The sequence below is a fragment of the Panulirus ornatus genome, chromosome 15 (assembly GCF_036320965.1).
Source record: "Panulirus ornatus isolate Po-2019 chromosome 15, ASM3632096v1, whole genome shotgun sequence".
Classification (NCBI taxonomy): domain Eukaryota; kingdom Metazoa; phylum Arthropoda; class Malacostraca; order Decapoda; family Palinuridae; genus Panulirus; species Panulirus ornatus.
In genome coordinates, this window is record NC_092238.1 from 8856592 (window position 1) to 8876185 (window position 19594).

The 19594-nt window shown below is 44.5% G+C and overlaps 1 protein-coding gene across 2 annotated transcripts in view; it reads right to left on the reverse strand.

Moving 5' to 3' along the window:
- Nucleotides 1-7211: 7211 nt before the first annotated feature.
- LOC139753722 (uncharacterized) overlaps nucleotides 7212-19594 on the reverse strand; it is a 74830-nt gene continuing 62447 nt past the window's right edge. For both annotated transcript variants that reach the window (XM_071670471.1, XM_071670470.1), the window contains exon 6: nucleotides 7212-10400. In XM_071670471.1, coding sequence (XP_071526572.1) covers nucleotides 9873-10400 — 528 coding nt within the window. In that variant the 3' untranslated portion in view covers nucleotides 7212-9872. The remainder of the gene's footprint in view (nucleotides 10401-19594) is intronic.

Genomic DNA, 19594 nt, shown 5'->3' on the forward strand with positions numbered 1-19594 from the left:
TAGTAGTATTTCTTCCGGTTTGACCCCAGGCACTACCGTGTATTTCTCACCTCTTGACTAATGAGCGTGACCCCTCACCTATTACTTTTGACAATATCATTTACTCTCACCTCTGACTAATTAGTGTGACCTCTGACCTATTACTCCTGACAGTATCATTTACTCTTACCTCTCATGACTCGTGACACTGTGACCTCTCACCTTCGATCTCTCCAGTGGGAGGAGACCTTGGGTCCTCTGTCATACTAACGTTGTCCGAGAATCGTAGATTTGAAATACGCTTAATAGCAGTGTCACAACTTCAGTGGGATAGCGAAATATAAGTAAATTTCTACTTGATTCATCATGACAGTGAAGTCGGCACATTCAGTAGTTACAAGGTAAGACCGAACGCTAGTTTGTAGGTATTGTGATGGGACGAACGCTAGTTTGTAGGTATTATGATGTCAGGACGAACGCTAGTTTGTAGGTATTGTGATGTTGTGACGAACGCTAGTTTGTAGGTATTATGATGTCAGGACGAACGCTAATTTGTAGGTATTATGATGTTGGGACGAACGCTAGTTTGTAGGTGCCCATGTAGGCGTGCTCCTGAGTACCCATGTGGGTGTGTTCCTGTGGGCATACTCCTGAGGGCGTACCCATGTGGGCGTCCTCCTGTGGGAGGACCCATGTGGGCGTGTTCCTGTGGGCATACTCCTGAGGGCGTACCCATGTGGGCGTGCTCTTGAGGGAGTACCTTTGTGGACGTGTTCCTGAGGGCGTACCCATTTGGGCGTGCTCCTGAGGGTGTACCCATGTGGGTGTGCTCCTGGGGGTGTACCCATGTGGGCGTGCTCCTGTATGGATGTATGTTGGTCATGCTTGCTTTTCACCCCATGCTTGGAGAGCGTTTTGCCACAGGGGAGACGATCACTGCTATGGCCTGCTGCAGGAACCATCAAACCTGTTTTCGAAGATTCTCTGTGTGAACGGCAGGTGGAGCGGACGCCACGTATTTAGATAACATTACCCTATAAAGGTAATAATAATGATAATGATAATAATAATGAAAATACTACTATTAATAGTTATAATGATAATAGTATTAATGATAATAACAATCATAACCCATTCAAGCTCCTTACGAATGTTCTTTTAAGTCTAAAGTTTCTCTATCGCTTCCATGGGGAACCAGTAGGTGACAAATTTTATAATGCCATTTCATGTTTAATATTTAAGTGATCAGGGATTGGATATTGAGAACAGCCAGAGACTAAATAGAAAACGTCCCCGATGTCTTCCTTGTTTCTCAAAGAGACGGGTCTCGATTTTGTAGGTGTTGCAGATAGAAGATCAAACACTCTACAATATAGCAGTCTATCGGAAAATAATCGGGAGCGACCCCACAGTCATGCGTAATTACCTACTTGGACGAGGGGGGAGTTTTCACACTCGTGAGGCCCCCATCTCAAGTCACGAGCCTTCTCTACCACCACGCAGTAATGGAATTCCCCTCGTCTAACAAACCCGAGCATTGGGGTCTAGATTTGTCAAATCACATCAGGCTAATGTTACCTATATTTAGTATTTCACAAATTTTACTCTCAAATGTTGAAGTATATGAAATACATCTTTCTGAAAATAATGTATACTGTGAGCATTCACAGTTCCACCACCTGTATTGTTGCATCCATTCGTCACTCTGGTATCGCAAACGACCTTTATAAATACGTTTCATGTTAAGTTTCTTGTTATGGATTCTGGTTGTTTTATCTTTTCATTCTCTGAAAACCTGCTCAACTTCGACATTACTTAACTGGTTTGGAAATTTGAGGATTGTGCTCATGTCACCCCAGACTCGTCTCTCTTTTTCATGGTGGGCAAGTATCATTATGGTCTCTAACCTCTCTCTAGTTGACTCTTCAGATACGGAAATTTCCCATGATCAAATGAATATCCTAATTCGATTTTGACTACCATTCTGACATAAAGGTGATACACACACACACACACACACACACACACACACACACATGTATATATATATATATATATATATATATATATATATATATATATATATATATATATATATATATATATATATATATATATATATATCTTGTATTTTGTAGCAAGCCACAATAAGTAGTGGAAATTTAGATTTTCAAGAGAAAAAGTTGTAAAATTTGTCGCAAAAGGTTTTTCAGTGTATGAGAGTAAAATTGTGGAAGATTATTCAGTATGAGACCAAATGAAAATGTTTTTGGTCATTCTCACGTCAGTAAAGTGTTTTAATGCAATTTAGTTTTATATCGTAACTGCAATAATAAGAATTTCATGTTTTACATCATAGTTTCTGATTTTCGTTTTTCTCTACGAAAAATTGGGAAGAAAGGCATGTATTTGATTGGGAATGGGGTTGATAATATGATTGGCCCTTGGTATTAGTATAGTTCCCCCTCTAGTTATCACAATTTCATTATATCATTAAACTGTATGAAACAGAGAAAGAATTTACGCAGCATAGCATGATGTCGCTGGATGCGTAACTAAACTAAATTATGATGAAAAAATGAGTATGAATGATAGCTGTGTAGGAGGCGTGGGTGGTGTGAAATCAGGTCAACTGACGCATGTTTATCTCATGTGTCTTCATCATCTGTTCGCGATATTTATCCCTCCACTAAGCGTTGTGATGCAACATGAATACATTTGCAGCACGTGGATGACATCACAGTGTACCTGGCTACGCTAAACTGCTGCGTGGCAGAGGTGATTTATTTGTGTTGTGGACGGCACTTACCTCCCATCAGCTGATGCTTGTTTACCTCATGTTTCTCATATTATATATATATATATATATATATATATATATATATATATATATATATATATATATATATATATATATATATATATGTGTGTGTGTGTGTTGGAAAGGATCACAATTTTGCGCGTGATCAAGATATTCCTATGAGTCCACGGGGAAAATGAAACACGAAAAGTTCCCAAGTGCACTTTCGTGTAATAATCACATCATCAGGGGAGACACAAGAGAGAAATATAAGTCAGTTTACCAAATGGCGTCCTAGCTTCGTCTCTTCGATGTATATCAACTGACATATATATATATATATTCACGACATTTTCCTCACATCAGGCCATATCACACAGCATAAACATTAGGTGAGTGTGGATCGTCGGTGTGTAGGGCGTATGGGTGGGCCAGATTGTTTGTTTTGCCGTCGTGTTTGTCCAAGCTGCCCCCAGATGGCAGCTCAGAGGGACGGTTAGTGGGCATTGCAAAGGCCGGGGTGGGAAGACGGTGACTGTTGCAGTGAGAGGGAGAGAATGAAAGAAAAATCTTGGCTGCTGTGGTAATGTTGAGATACTTTTGCTTTTCGTCATACATCACAGTCCAGACGGTTACGTGCTGTGAGTGACCTGACTTTGAGAGGCATTATTGTAGTTTTGGCCTGATATACACTACAGGTAATTCTGGCTTGAGAGCGTTTCAAGTGAATGCTGTGGTGAGGAGAGAGGAAATAGTGAGAGCCTTATAAAGATATAGTGAGAGCCTTATACAGAGACGGTGAAAGCCTTATGCAGAGACAGTGAAAGCCTTATGCAGAAACAGTGAAAGCCTTATACAGAGATGGTGAAAGCCTTGTACAGAGATGGTGAAAGCCTTTTACAGAGATGGTGAAAGCCTTTTACAGAGATGGTGAGAGCCTTATACAGAGATGGTGAAAGCCTTACAGAGAGATGGTGAGAAACTTATGCAGAGATAGGCTTAGGAAACTTTGGTTTTTCACTGAGACAGAGACTTATGACTTAATAAGTTGAAAAGAGTAGATACAGGAGAATTTCCTATACCAGCATGTCGGCAAACACTCGGATGAGAGGGACTGATATAATCCATCATTACTAGATGTTATCTTAACACATCAGTGGCGTGGGTGGTGGTGATTAGTTCATATATGATACACCGCTTGGGGAGAGCGATCGTGGAATATTTAATTTGATTATGTGGTGAATAAGTGAATGAGGATGTATAAAGATCAGAGATGACACCAGAATTATAGAAGGGGATATGCTATGCTGTCGGGAAATAACACACAACTCGACAATTTTCTTTTTTATGATAACGTAAACTGAGAAATGGAGTTGGTTTGTAGGGGAGGGAGGTGTTGGCGGTTAAGGGAGGGTGAGATAAGGGAAGAGGAGGGGCCGTGTGCTACGGCTGTAGGTCTCATGATGTAGAAAGTGCTCGCCTGAAGACTGTCCGGCCGCTAAATCGCCAAGAATGACAGAGGTCGCGAAGGCTTAGTTCAATACGGTTATGACAAGCTTGTGCCAACTACGGTAAGTCTCATCTGGAATAAGTGGTCGAGTCTGTGGGCCGAATTTGAGCCGATGGAACACTCCTTCCTCATGTCTTGAATTCAAAGTGGGTTGCTTGAAAACGTTTCTAAACAGACTCGGTGCCATGACTGACACGCTCTTCAGCGTTTGTGGCAGTTGTTTACGTTCTGTTCCAGACGGTTCTCTGGTGTATCGGTGATACAGTCTGTCTGTTGCCTTTCCATAAGACAGGATAACGAGTGAGATTTTGGGATAGTGATAAGGGAGCCTTTCTCCTCTGTGACTACGAGGGCTGGCTTGCCGCAGCGGTGTTACGGGTCAGGCGGGAATACACCACTACGGGTCAGGGTGTCATACAGAGTACGTGCTTGTAGGGAGCGCATCCCTTGGCCATTCGTGACGTTTGGTGTGGTGCCTAAGGGGGTTAGTTCGTGCGGGTGAGCCGGCTGGCTAGTGGTGGTGATCCGGTTGGTATATTGTGTCTGTGTGCAGTGGAGGTGTCGTAGTTGTGCGGTGCGTGAGGGACATTGGCCAGTTGCTGGTGAACTGGCTGGTGATCCTGCCGGCCAGTGGTGCAGTAGAAGTCGTTAGTGCTTGGTGATCCGGCCGGCAGGTGGTAACGCGAGGGGTTGGTGAACTGGCTGGCACATATCCTCTCCCTCCGCTGCACGTTCAGCTCTCTCTCTCTCTCTCTCTCTCTCTCTCTCTCTCTCTCTCTCTCTCTCTCTCTCTCTCTCTCCCTGGAGCCTTGACCGCGTTTGCCGTGCACGCTCCACGGCCGCTGCCAAGCCAGCCAGAGCTTGCTCGTCCAGCGCAGTGATTTCTCGGTGACAACGTTTCCTTGTCGGCGCAGAGCAGCGGGCGCTTTCTTCTTCTCTCTTTTTTTCTCTTTTTCTTTTCTTCTCTTTCGAGTGCGTGACGTGAAGCGTCCCGAGGCGAACAAACGCCGGAAACCATCCCGGAAATACCTGTCGTATCCGACGCGTAGAAGGTCACATTACCTGGCTCGAGGAAGAGTGGTGGTTGGGGGAGGAGGAGGAGGAGGAGGAGGAGGAGGAGGAGACGTCGACTGACCGACTGGCGTATTCCGCCGCCTACGCGCCTCGGGAACTCACCCCGCGGAACACATCCGTGCGACCGTAAATACCCGGACGTGACCTGGTCGGGGGTCATGCGCGCCTTCACAGACGACCTCAGTAACATGGGCAAACCGCTTCCCATACTGGCCGGCTCCGGCTTACCTCGGCGGAGTCTTTGAACACCCGCTTCTCACTGGGATAATTTCAGTTGGTGAAATACTTTCATTTTCTAGAGGTCGTGTCTCAGAACGCTGCAACCCGGATGTGCGAGACAGAGATATCAGGGTTGCTAAGGGAAGAACTCTTTGTGTATAAACCACAAGATGACAGACAACACATTTTCTCTCCCCCCCCCCACAATCTTCTGCCAGAGAGTTTGGTGACATCATCATCAGCCCCAAGCGAGTGGTGAGCCGTATGACCATTTTCTACACTGTAATCGGGCAACATTTTTTTAATCTTGGTGTAACTGGATATATATATATATATATATATATATATATATATATATATATATATATATATATATATATATATATATATATTGGAAAGGATCACAATTTTCCGCGTGAAGATATTCCTATGAGTCCACGGGGAAAATGAAACACGATAAGTTCCCAAGTGCACTTTCGTGTAATGATCACATCATCAGGAGAGACACAAGAGAGAAATATAAGTCAGTTGATATACATCGAAGAGACGAAGCTAGGACGCCATTTGTTAAACATGCGATTGTCCATGACAATTGTCATGGACAATCGCATGTTTTTTTTTTTTTTTTTTTTTTTTTTTTTTTTTTTTTCCAAAAGAAGGAACAGAGAATTGGGCCAGGTGAGGGTATTCCCTCAAAGGCCCAGTCCTCTGTTCTTAACGCTACCTCGCTAATGCGGGAAATGGCGAACAGTTTGAAAGAAAGAAAAGATATATATATATATATATATATATATTTCTTTTTCTTTCAAACTATTCGCCATTTCCCGCATTAGCGAGGTAGCGTTAAGAACAGAGGACTGGGCCTTTGAGGGAATACCCTCACCTGGCGCAATTCTCTGTTCCCTCTTTTGGAAAATTAAAAAAAAAAAAAAAACGAGAGGGGGAGGATTTCCAGCCCCCCGCTCCCTCCACTTTTAGTCGCCTTCTACGACACGCAGGGAATACGTGGGAAGTATTCTTTCTCCCCTATCCCCAGGGAAAATATATATATATATATATATATATATATATATATATATATATATATATATATATATATATATATATATATATATGCAAAAAGTAAACAAGGAGGGACTGTTTATTTGATGCCGGTAAAACCACAAGAAAACGGAAGATTCCAAGTATCAAGAACTTTTTCACTTAATAAGTGAAAGAAAAATGTGTCTCCCAGAACATAGGTTAACGTGAGTTTTTAACTTGAGAGAGTAGAGGTCGTCGAGGGTGACCTCTGCCTTAATCACGTCACTTGGTTATGAATTCATTTGCCTGCCCTGCCCAGTAGCGGCTGGTATATTGTATTCGAGTCCTCCCTGTCTGTGCTCAGTCCTGACGTTGTAATCATACGAAAGCGCTTGACATTTCGCGTATTCAGTTTCCTTGTGGATAACCATATATATATATATATATATATATATATATATATATATATATATATATATATATATATATATATATATATACAATACTTTTTTCTGCTATCAGCAGCAATTTCTTGTATACGTATCTGCTAATAATCATTGGCTCTTCAGAAATGACAGTTGGTGGAAGGGTATTTAAGCAACCGAATGCTTCTTTTAAGTCACTGTTTCAGTACAGTTCGTTTACACAGTAAACAACGGCATGTGTCATCAAGGTGCACAGCAACAGTTGTAACAAAGAAGATGCATTGTAAATTGTAAGATGCATTGTAACAGTAGAACAAATGAATATAACGTCACGGTAGAATAAATATATACTTTACAACGTCACAGTAGAATAGATATATACTTTACAACGTCACAGTATATCAGAGGCTTACTTTACAACAGAACAGTAGACCAAATACATATACAACATAATAGTAGAACAAGTACTTTACAACATAACATTGTATTAAAGGCATACTTTACAATAGAACAAATGAATTCCTTACAACATAACAGTAGAACAAAGCCTTACAGCATACCATCAGAACAAATACACATACTTTACAATATAACCATAGAAAAATAGACATACTTTACAACATAACAGTAGATTAAAGACATACCTTGTAAAAGTAGAACAGAGACTTACTTTAAGGTACAACAAAGATATCCTTTATCGTAAAACAAAGATATACGTTTCAGTAGAACAGAGAGAGATCCTCTGGAGTAGAACAAAGTTATATTTTACAACATTAACAGTAGAGACGTGCAGAAGATTATCCGATGGTGATTGTAACATCATTATACTTGATATGACTGTAATATTATCATACTTTGACTGCAGTGTTATGATACTGAAAGCCAGACTTCCGTCACCAGAACGATGGTGCGTCTGGCGCTGAATGTGGAGGAGGGCAGGACGTGTGTGACAGCAGGACGTGGTAGCCAAAGTAGCAGCGACATGATGTACCGGATGAAACTCTTGCCTTACCTCTACAGCCAACGTGGATTAGTCACAGGTTAGTTCGAGGCTGACAATTGGTCTAATGTGTAGATAAGGGAACAGCTTTTACCATGTAGACCCTAACACATATAATCTATTTATTATTGCTCCAAGGCTCCTTTATTGAAAGGGTCCTAGTTTGATTCCAGGACCCCCCCTTTTTTTTTTATCTTTCCGGGAGATCCTGTAGGTCTAGGCTGCGCTACTTTCAGTAGCAGGGAAATTATGGACTTTTTTCTTTAGAGAAGTTCCTCGACAAGACTGTACTCCCTCTCGTCAAGACTGTACCCTCTCTCGTCAAGACCGTACTCCCTCTCGTCAAGACTGTACTCCCTCTCGTCAAGACCGTACTCCCTCTCGTCAAGACTGTACTCCCTCTCGTCAAGACTGTACCCTCTCTCGTCAAGACTTTACTCCCTCTCGTCAAGACTGTACTCCCTCTCGTCAAGACTGTACTCCCTCTCGTCAAGACTGTACTCCCTCTCGTCAAGACTTTACTCCCTCTCGTCAAGACTGTACTCCCTCTCGTCAAGACTGTACTCCCTCTCGTCAAGACTGTACTCCCTCTCGTCAAGACTGTACTCCCTCTCGTCAAGACTGTACTCCCTCTCGTCAAGACTGTACTCCCTCTCGTCAAGACTTTACTCCCTCTCGTCAAGACTGTACCCCTCTCGTCAAGACTGTACCCCCTCTCGTCAAGACTGTACTCCCTCTCGTCAAGACTGTACTCCCTCTCGTCAAGACTGTACTCCCTCTCGTCAAGACTGTACTCCCTCTCGTCAACGGACGGGGATGCAGCCTCGCCATAGGTGAGCACAGACAGTTGAAGTCCGCTTTTGCATATCATTATACAGTCTCGTGCCTCGGTGGCACTTATTACTTCACATCCTGTTTAACAGATAAAGGAAATCATTCGCACAATCTTTGTGGGATTTTTTTTTTTTCTTCTTTTAGTCAGATATAAAGAGAAAAAAAAAATATGTTAGAAATCTGTGTATCTTTTGTTTCGAGACGAGAACACGTTGATGTATGAATCAGTTCCCAGACTGACAGAGTTTGATGAAAGTGCTCCTCCTCCTCATGATATTTCCCACTGCGCTAGTCTGAACACACGCCATCGTCTAAGATGTGAATGACTGTTAATTTGTATGGTGAAAAAATCACAGTTAATGAAGTTTTTTTTTTTTAGAATGACTGTTAATTTGTATGGTGAAAAATCACAGTTAATGATTTTTTTTTGAGTTTTAATGAAATTTATTTGATTTTTTTAAATTTGTATAGAAAAATATTTTTTTTTTTTTTAGACATAAGATCTAGTTGTTACTCTTCCATTGGTATATATATAAGCAGTATCTTCATCCACTATCTAAAAGAAAAATATTGAGAACATCGGAAGCAGTAATATTATTTGATCACAGACTTTGCCAACTAAAACAGCTGCTCTCTCTCTCTCTCTCGCGCGCGCTAAAATATCCTTCATTATAATGAGTATATCACTACTTAGATGCACTAGGATAGCTAAGTGTCGTTGTGTGGTGGCTCCTGGGACGAACGGTAATCCCGCAGGAGCCATCACGACGTACAACAGTGATGCCCTTGCGATTGTAGTTTGTGTCAACACTTGACTTTCACTTATCCTTCGGAAGCAGAACGTCCTTTCTTGCACCCCCTAACACCCCCTACCCTTCGCCTCTTGTCACGAGGGGCGTTTCCGATGCGGTGTCCCTCGCAGACTTTGTCTCTCTTACTTCCCGTTGGCTTGAGGAACACGTCGGGTAGCCACTGGTACAGGAGTCATGGAAACCCTGGACTTGTGTTTTACAACGTATGGTCTTCCTCGGGTTGCGGGAGGTCGCTCTGTCCCTCTGTGTTATCGCGCGGTTCTTCATTCTCTGTTGACGAGTCGGGACGACATTCTGTGGTCATGGCCTTATGTGCGGCGGAGGCCTCTCTCTCAGTATCTTCCCGCTCATCTTGTTCCTCTCCCGCTTCATTGTCATCCTCCTCAGCACCTTCCTGGATTTCAGTCTGAGTCTCTTCTAAGACTTCTTCTTCCAGCGACATTTTCCTGGCGAAGATCCGCTTCTGTGAACCAGTCAGAGGGCTTGTGTGGGGCATCGAGTGTCTCCGGGCGGTAGGGAATGCCATAGAAGTAGTATTCACGGGTCCTCCCGGCAGAGAGTTCCTCCTGTCGATGGTGTCTGGGGGTAGGTCGTCGTCCTCGTAGTCCCCAGTTCCCCAGGGCTCAGCCTCTCCGCCGCCGGTCAGCAGGGTCTTCTGACCGAACCTGGCGCGGATGGTGTTGATGGAGCGAGCCAGTTCGATCACCTTGTCGTCGTCACGTCGCTGTGGGGGAAGAGAGAGAGAGAGAATTGGAGGGATTTAATGCATTTGGTAAGAAAGATGGATTAATGCATTTGGGAAGAGAGGGGGGGATTAACGCGTTTTGGAAGAAAGAGAGGGATTAATGCATTTGGGAAGCGAGGGGGGGATAAACGCGTTTGGGAAGAGAGGGATTAATGCATTTGGGAAGAAAGAGAGGGATTAATGTATTTGGGAAGAGAGGGATTAATGTATTTGGGAAGAAAGAGAGGGATTAATGCATTTGGGAAGAAAGAGAGGGATTAATGCATTGGGGATAAAGAGAGGGATTAATGCATTTGGGAAGAAAGAGAGGAATTAATGCATTTGGGAAGAAAGAGAGGGATTAATGCATTTGGGAATAAAGAGAGGGACTAATGCATTATTTTTGGCGGTTTATGAAGGGCTGATGCACTCATGGGTATATGTTTACCATACCTTACCTTCCTCCCCAGAGGAGCTAACCACTTCCACTGGGCGGGACCATAGGTCATGAGGTTTGTGGTGTTCTGCACGTATATGAGACCTTGAAGTGAGTACTGGACAGATTACAATAAGTGTTCAGTATGGTAGTTACACCCTGGGCAAAAATGATCTTGTTATATGTTCACAGTATTTGTAATATTGTATAGATATCTAGAGCGCAACGAAGAGGTGTAACTCGTATGTGTCTGGGGAGTGTAGTTTTAAATGTGTGTGTCTGTTTGGATGGTGTAAGGTCAGGTGAAGAGGGCTGCTGTTTAGGGCTTTTCAGGTCACTTCGGTGTGTATATGTTTTGTCAGTGTTGTGTTTGTTGTTGTCTGGGGTTTTCTGTGATCATAGGGGTGCTCAGTGTAAGGCAGGGGTAAGCTTTCCCTTTCTTCTTGGAGGCTGATGCACAGTTATGCACAGTTACTTCAAATAATGTCTCCTCTGCATCTAACTTTAAGGCTTATTCTCCTTCTTTTACGGAACACATCTCTCTTAATTCAGATTTGCATGATGTATCGTATTCGGGTAGAAGAAACCTGGTTAAATTCACTAGTACTAAAATTCAATTTCTACCCATATTCTTTCTAAATGTAAACCTTTTCCCCTCTATTTAGTCTCAGAACACCGCAGTTGATGGCTAGAGTAAGATGAACATATTGGGTGTATCCTCGACTTTATCCAGGAAACCCCAAGTGTTGAACATGGCAAAGTCTGCTACCCATAAGCTGGGGTTTCTTACATTGACGCGATGTTAGTTGCCCCATCGTGGAGTATCACTTGGATGTTTGGGGGTGGCTCTTTGTCGGCCTCCTTTATGTGATATTTTGTAATTTTTATTTCATAATTTCTGTACTTTGTAACTTGGAATTGAGCGTCTAACCATAAAGAATTTCATTTTGTACCAGGTACGCAGTTTGACCATAGAGACATCTTATCTTATTAACCACAGCGGAATCAACAGCCTTTCGTCTCAGCAGTTCTCCAGGCATCTCCTGTCTTCAGCCATACTTCTCTGTCCGTCGTGCTGTTGCTGCCTTCTCCTTATTCTACGTGCATTATTTTGGCACCTGCTCTCGTACGGTGAACTGCCTGAATGTGCTCCATCCTCTGGGGTTTATAGACTTTTGATTAGCGTCTTGCTTTTGCTTCCTATGGCGTCTGTGAGGAGACCAGCCACACGACGATGGACTATTATGATACCTCCTCCTTTCGAACAGCGAGGCCCTGGAACTTCCTTTTTGTATCAGATTTTTGCCTTTGAGTCAGGTCATAAACACCTGAGGATGTCTGATTAACTTCTTCATTGTTTTTCTTCTCATATTCTCCTTTCACTCAAGATGGTCATGGTTGAGGCACATTCTGCCCGTGTCGTGTCGGGCACAGCAAGAAGAAGAAGAGGAAGAGGGAGGGAGTGTTGAACACATGAGGCTTTACGAGTATAGAACTCCCTCCCCGTACCATACAAACGGGTGATTACCCTTTGATGATTACACACACAGACGGGGCAACACGAGTATAAAATCCTCCCCGGATCACACAAGCAGTAATCACGCACGCACAGACAGACAGACAGACACACACACACACACACACACACACACACACACACACACACACACACACACACACACACACACTAAATTAACCAGATTCAATCATTCTAGAGGTATAAATTCAGAATATGACATTCAGAGGCATTAGAACTGGTTGGGCTTATATTTCCAGTTTCTCCGGCTGCAGAATATGTTTGACATCACATAAAATCAGTATTTATTTTTGTCATATCCACGTGAATATAATAGCGCAGAGTTCTGGAGCTGGGAGACGTGGGTTTCGAGGCACTCAGAGGGAATTGATAGCACTGAGCTGCGTGGGTCGGAGGTCACGGCTCGTCAGGCAGCGGGGGTATCGCCAGCTGAACTTGGCGTGGGACTGGTGACGGAACGAGCAGTCACGCGAGAGACTGGGAGTATGGTGCGGGTTAGCCACCAACACCTCCGTCTGGCCAGCACCTAGCCAGGTGTTCAGACCCAGTGTGGTCACCGTAGGAGGAATAATCATCCAGTGGACAACAAGAGTTGAGAGGAATGTTGCTGTCATTTCAATTCTCGCCCGTCCTTTTAATTGTCAATGTTTACTTCGCATTTTTCCCCATATGAATATGGTTGTTTTATGGTTTCATGGGCAGAGTAGATTATTAAGTTCGATGGAAGGGCAAGCTAAGTGGGACTTCATCTCCCGAAACAATGCGCATCAAGAAAAATATCGCATCTGAAATATGCTTCACGGAACTAGAAACATGTATTTGTTCAGGTCGGATTAGAATGTTCTGATGTACATTGACTAATCCCCTTAAATTGTCACGAGAACAACAGTCCATTATCTGAAAATTAGCTCGACTTGGGATGATATATTCCATTTCCCCAAGAAAACAAAGATTTACTCCCACCATAATGACTGGTCAAGCGCTCTTAACGAAGTCTTAAACTCCACTGAGCCAGACATACTACCCATCTGAAACTGCAATCCCCAGGGAGGTACGAGTTACGCTTTCTCTGTGCTTTGTATAGCGCCTATCTTCCCAACATTACATACACCGATTCACCACATCAGTAGACCATACTGAAAACACTGAACACTTTGGCATTGCCCTGTGCTCGCCTCACAAAGCCACCCACCTCACCGCATTCCTTGACCCTTGGTTCCGACTGATGGATGTGGCTTACTTCCTGAGCGCTTTTGGAGCCTCTTAGAGGGGGATTGTGTGCTTAAGGCAAGTCATGTAACATTTGTTAGTGTCAGCGAACTCTGCCTACAAGTGGTAACAATACGAGACTGTATTTCCGTTACCGAGGACCTTTTTACTGACGAGGAGCCCAATTTACCTTGCTTCCGCATGGACCTTAGTCTTTCCAGGAAAACCACAGGAGGACCAGAAATCGGTCTAGGGTTTACAAGATGATGATGATGATAATGATGGTATTGACAGTCATAACTTAGCATTGATGATAGAAATTATGATGATATGATAATAAATGCGATAATAGTATTGGTAAGTTATACTATAAAAGGCGTCCTTGTTTGCTTGTGTCTATGTCTGCTCACAAACAGGGGTAGTAACCACTTGTTGACACTCTAAGGAAGTTGGTAGACGCACGATGACTAACCGCCATACACAGTTGCCAATGATTGACCTATTTCCCTCAGATGATAGATATTACTGGTTAATGGGGTGATGTATTATCGGGAAAATATGTTAATGTAGAGCGGGAAGATTACGAAGGCAATATAGGAGGTCTGAATAGGTAAAATGGGTGGATGGTTGTAGCCACTGAACAGTGCCATTCCGCCGTTCAAGGTGTATTGGTAAGAGAGGGTTCGGCGGCCAGGGAGGGAGGATGTAATAGCCAGGGAGGGCGAATATAGTGGCCAGGGTTGGAGGGTGTGTTGGCGGTGAGAGAGTGTGTGGCATCCATAGAGTTGGTGGTAGCGAGGGAAAATAATGTAGCCACCTTCATGAGAGAGCAGGAGAAGGTGCGGAGGGCACAAATCTGCTAGTAATGATAAGTAATAATAGTGGTAGTAATAATGATAATGATAATAGTATGATAGTAGTAGCAGTATTAATGATGATTATTATAATAATGGTAATTTCTTATATATTACTTACTTTTGACATTTTATATGAGGTATTATTAAGAGGTCGACTGCTAGTGTTCACTTTATTTGCCGTCCTTGATGAATTGAAAACAAGAATCAAATAATTAACGATGAACCTAGGACATTTATTATCCTCATCTATTCATTTAATTATCATATTCATAATTATGAATATCATCATTATTATTATCATTATTATTATTATTGCTTTTTCAGATAAATTCTTCTTGTGGTATTTAGTTTTTTTTCAGCACCTACAAGGATGCCAAGGCCAGCAAATGTATGAAATACGGACTCCAGCAGCCACACAAATGATGGTGAGGCTGGATTTCTTAAGTTCATTTTGTCTTTCTTTTTTTATGGTCTTTGTGTATGGAGCAGTGGGTGTGGCCTCCTTCCCATCCGTATCATATTTGTGTATGGACTGGTTGGTCTGGTGTCTGTCTCCAGCGACAGCAGCGGTAGGCAGCACCACTACCATGTAACGTGGATACGACGTATCGTGAGGTATACCTGCACACTGACGTCATATTCGTACTCGCCTGGCCCCCATCCCCCGAGAGTCCGGCTCGTCAGTGACACAAGCGAACGTCATGACTTGTTCGGGGAAAACATAAAAAAAAAAAAATGACTGATCGACGCAGGTGTGGGAGACCTTGGCAGCATGACCGTCTGTCGTGCAGTGTTCTCGTCTGCCCCCAGCCTTGTCAGTCTGACCTGACGGAGGTCTTACGGATTGTGGAGGTAGCGGGTGTGGCTTAGAGCTCACTCGCTCATTACCAGATGAATAAGGAGCCTTGCATGGTGCAAAGTCCTGTCGTTGAATAATCAATAAAATCAAGACGAGGTTTCCTATAGAGTATCTGGTCATTCTTTGGCACCCTTGTGTTACTGAAACTTTGATATTGAATAGAAGGTTCCATCCTTCTTATAGTGACACTCTCACTTTGAAGTTTGTGTTATTTCTTTGAAAAAAAGATTTCTGCTTGATGATTAAATGCGAATTGCCTTTTATAATTCTGTAAGTCAGAGGATTTCGATTTACTCATAGAATCTGACTTGAACTCCCTTCTATTCGTTCTAATTTGGTACAGCTTTTACGTTTCTGTACATTTACGCAGGTCTCTTATTGCTATGCTCCCAGAATATTCGCCCCCTTACCCACCACATGATTCAGTTCCGCTTCCACGGTGCCGCGAGACACCCACAGATCGCGAGGTCAGATTGTCAGATGCAAACTACGTTAAAGATGTTAATCTTTCACATTATCTTTTTCTTTTTGTCGTCATATGAAAACGCTTGTTTGAGTCGGTGGTCTGTACGAAAAATTGATTTCAGATTTCCAGCGGCCCACTGGAAGGTGTGATCTTTTCAACGTCCAATTTTAGACTGTCGTGTCGTGTCGTCTGCAGGTGATAATTTCATACTCATTCTGGTAAACGATGACAAAGAAGCTGTGGTTTGCGTTTGCAAGTATGTCAGAAATAAAAGTGGAGGATAAGTGTGTGTGTGTGTGTGTGTGTGTGTGTGTGTGTGTGTGTGTAAATGTTTGCTTACATTGACACTTTGACAGATGATTTACTCGGGTCATAGTTTTTTGGAAGCGAGTTTGTTCGCACTCTGATGAACGACCATCTTGATGAGGAGTCTATATTAAGAGAACATCCTTGTAGTTATGCATCGTTTGAGGGTGATATAGAAAAGGAGGAGGATTCTTATGGAGGCGCTGGCCTTGTATATAGGGGGTAGGGCCTTTGATAATTGACTAGTTTTCTTTCCCGTTGCCCCTGTATTATCGCATTAGCATTCTACGTCATCAGTTCTACACTGCCTCCTTTTCCTTTTCTCACACCGTCCGTTTTGGGCATAATTTTACTTCCCCCTCTGTCCTCCTGCCTCCACGCTGCCTTATTAGCACTGGCAGATCATTCTGTTGTGTACGCATTTTGCTGCGCCCCATCTCCGACAGTAGCGCTTCCCACCAACACACTTCCCCTCCGTCCCATCCCCCAAAGTGTTGCCTCCCACTAGCACACTGCCCCGTCCCATCCCCCACAGTGGTGCCTCCCACTAGCACACTGCTCCGTCCCATCCCCCAAAGTGTTGCCTCCCACTAGCACACTGCCCCGTCCCATCCCCCACAGTGGTGCCTCCCACTAGCACACTGCCCCGTCCCATCCCCCACATTGGTGCCTCCCACTAGCACACTGCCCCGTCCCATCCCCCACATTGGTGCCTCCCACTAGCACACTGCCCCGTCCCATTCCCCACATTGGTGCCTCCCACTAGCACACTGCCCCGTCCCATTCCCCACATTGGTGCCTCCCACTAGCACACTGCCCCGTCCCATCCCCAACATTGGTGCCTCCCACTAGCACACTGCCCCGTCCCATCCCCCACGTTGGTGCCTCCCACTAGCACACTGCCCCGTCCCATCCCCCACAGTGGTGCCTCCCAACGGCACACTGCCTCGTCCCATCCCCCACAGTGGAGCCTCCCACCAGAACACTGCCCCGTCCCATCCCAGGTAGCCCACGCTGGCTCTCGCCATACATAACTCGGCTCCCACCTACGGTGGTCACCAGGCTAATTCTGGCGTTGAATATCGTGCCAGTAATTAATGCGTCAGGAGAGGACTGTGGCTAGAGATGTGAGGGAGATAGGGACGGGCGGAGTGGAAGGGGAAGGGATGGGGGGTAGGAGGTGTGTACGGTGGAGAGGACGGGCGGGACGTAGTGGGAGGGGACGAGCGAGGTGTAGTGGAAGGGGACGGACACTATGTAGGGGGGAAGGAGGAACGGATGGGTTGAAAAAGGAGGGGACAAGCTAGCCATAAGAAGGAGGGGACTGATATGGAGGTAGGATTGGAGCACATGGGACAGGACAGCCCACAACGAGATTCTCTGCTGTCGTAATCTTGCACTGTGGTAGGATCAGGATAATGAAGCAAGCAAAGGGCACATCTTCGCCCACCTCTCTCTCTCTCTCTCTCTCTCTCTCTCTCTGGTTCAACTGCTGACAAGAAAAAAAAAAAAAGAAGAATGGTCTAGTTTCAGCAGACTGTCATGGACGCTTTATGGGAATATGTGAACGGGGAAAGTTCCCATCTCTAAATAGCATAAGCTTCACTTTGAGCCACAGAACCTTGATAAACATTGAAGCAGGAATATATATATATATATATATATATATATATATATATATATATATATATATATATATATATATATATATATATACGTACATATATGAAATGTGTGTGGGTGTATGTTTATGTATAGATATATGTATGAAACAGTCATATATGTATGACGAGTCAAACATGCATACAAATGAATATGCAACATACGTCTAAGAAGTTTTAGTATAACATCTTTGAGGACCTTCCGGCTTGGGACGCTAGTCTCGAAAACAGGAGTCCCATAAAAGGGGATCCCGGGGTTAGAGAGCTAACTTACATCCCTGTGTTTTGTTTCATTTATGAATCTATTCCTAATTACCACTTTGTAAAAGAGGGTTCCGGTATTTAGCCAGGACCTCTTTCCAGTGGTTTCTACAGCCCCAAAGCTGCGCTACACCAGGTAGCTGGGAAACCTGGACTCCTTTGGTGTAAGAAGTTCCTTTTACGAGACTGTACACTCCAAGAGTGACTTTTACTCGCCGTGGAACCGCGTGCAGGTGGAGTTCGGCTACACCTGCGTGTATTTTACATGCTTATATATCCGTATGGATGTTAACGCACTCACACAAAATAATCAGACATGGGGATAGGCTCGGTGGAGGCCGCGCGCACGCTCGGGAAGGTTGTCACACATAGGAGGTTAGAGCCTAGTTTGTAGTGGAGTAAATAAGGTGAAGAAGTAGTTGTTTTATACATAATGGCTGAGGAGAGCAGAGGCGTGAGTGTTTCTTAGCCACACTGTAATGGGGATGAACACAGCCTTGTTGAGACATTCATGCTCCTTGGCGGAGCTGAATGTTTTGTCTCCCGTGATCACAAAGATAACTCGCACATTGTGTGATTGTTTTTGTAATGACTAGATAATGTCCCTCATCATCACCAGAACAAATGATACGCGAAATGTCGCCCATGCGTACAGATGCAAGGGGAAATCCTCTTCAGCATTCATCGCGTTCTTCGTAGCGGGGCTGGCTGGCATTTCTACAGTAAGTTTTCAAACATTGAACCCATCGTTATCACGCTTAGACGGCGTGTGTGTGTGTGTGTACGTGTGTGTATGTGTGTGTGTGTGTGTGTGTATGTGTGTGTGTCTGTGTGTGTGTTACTTTCCTGGCAGCAGCAGAAGGAGAGACTGCTTGGCGTGGTCCGCCGGCAACACAGCTGACCGGCAAGTGTGTATAGCCTACCTAGGCTAGGCCGGCGGTATCGTATAAAGCGCACAAAGCCACCACCTCAGCCAGGGAGGCTCCAATGGACATTTTAAAAAAAAAAGGAAATTCTGGCCGACCGCTCACGTCCTCCCCCCCCCCTTTTAAGTGAGTGTGGATAAAACACCTGGTCGGGGTGAGGGAAAGGGGGGGGACTATTTAGCAAGCGGTGTGAGGAAATGAACCGACCAGCGGGATGGATGCTGTCGGCGCCGCTCCGTATCGACGCTCGCGCCACCTAACCTGACTTTAGTCCATTAGCAGCGGGCGATAGGCAGGAGCACCAGGGCTGCCTGGCTGGCTGGCTGCTGCTGCTTACCACCCTCTCTCCCTCTCCCTCCCTCCCTACGAAGGTGGTGCCACCGCCCTCGATAAACTATAAATATTCGGCCATACTGCGAGAGAGAGAGAGAGAGAGAGAGAGAGAGAGAGAGAGAGAGAGAGAGAGAGAGAGAGAGAGAGACACTCCTCCCCCCTCTCTCTCTCTCTCGTCTCACGTATAATGCTCAGCGTGTCCTCACTGTGGCCCGTCCCCACACCGGTTCGCGCTGAGGACCGGTGGGTGCGGCTGAGGAGTGGCGGTGGGAGGCGTGGGTGGAGGTCAGCAGGACACGGGGTGTTGCAGGCTAGCCGGCCACAGCTGACACCCGTGTCCGAA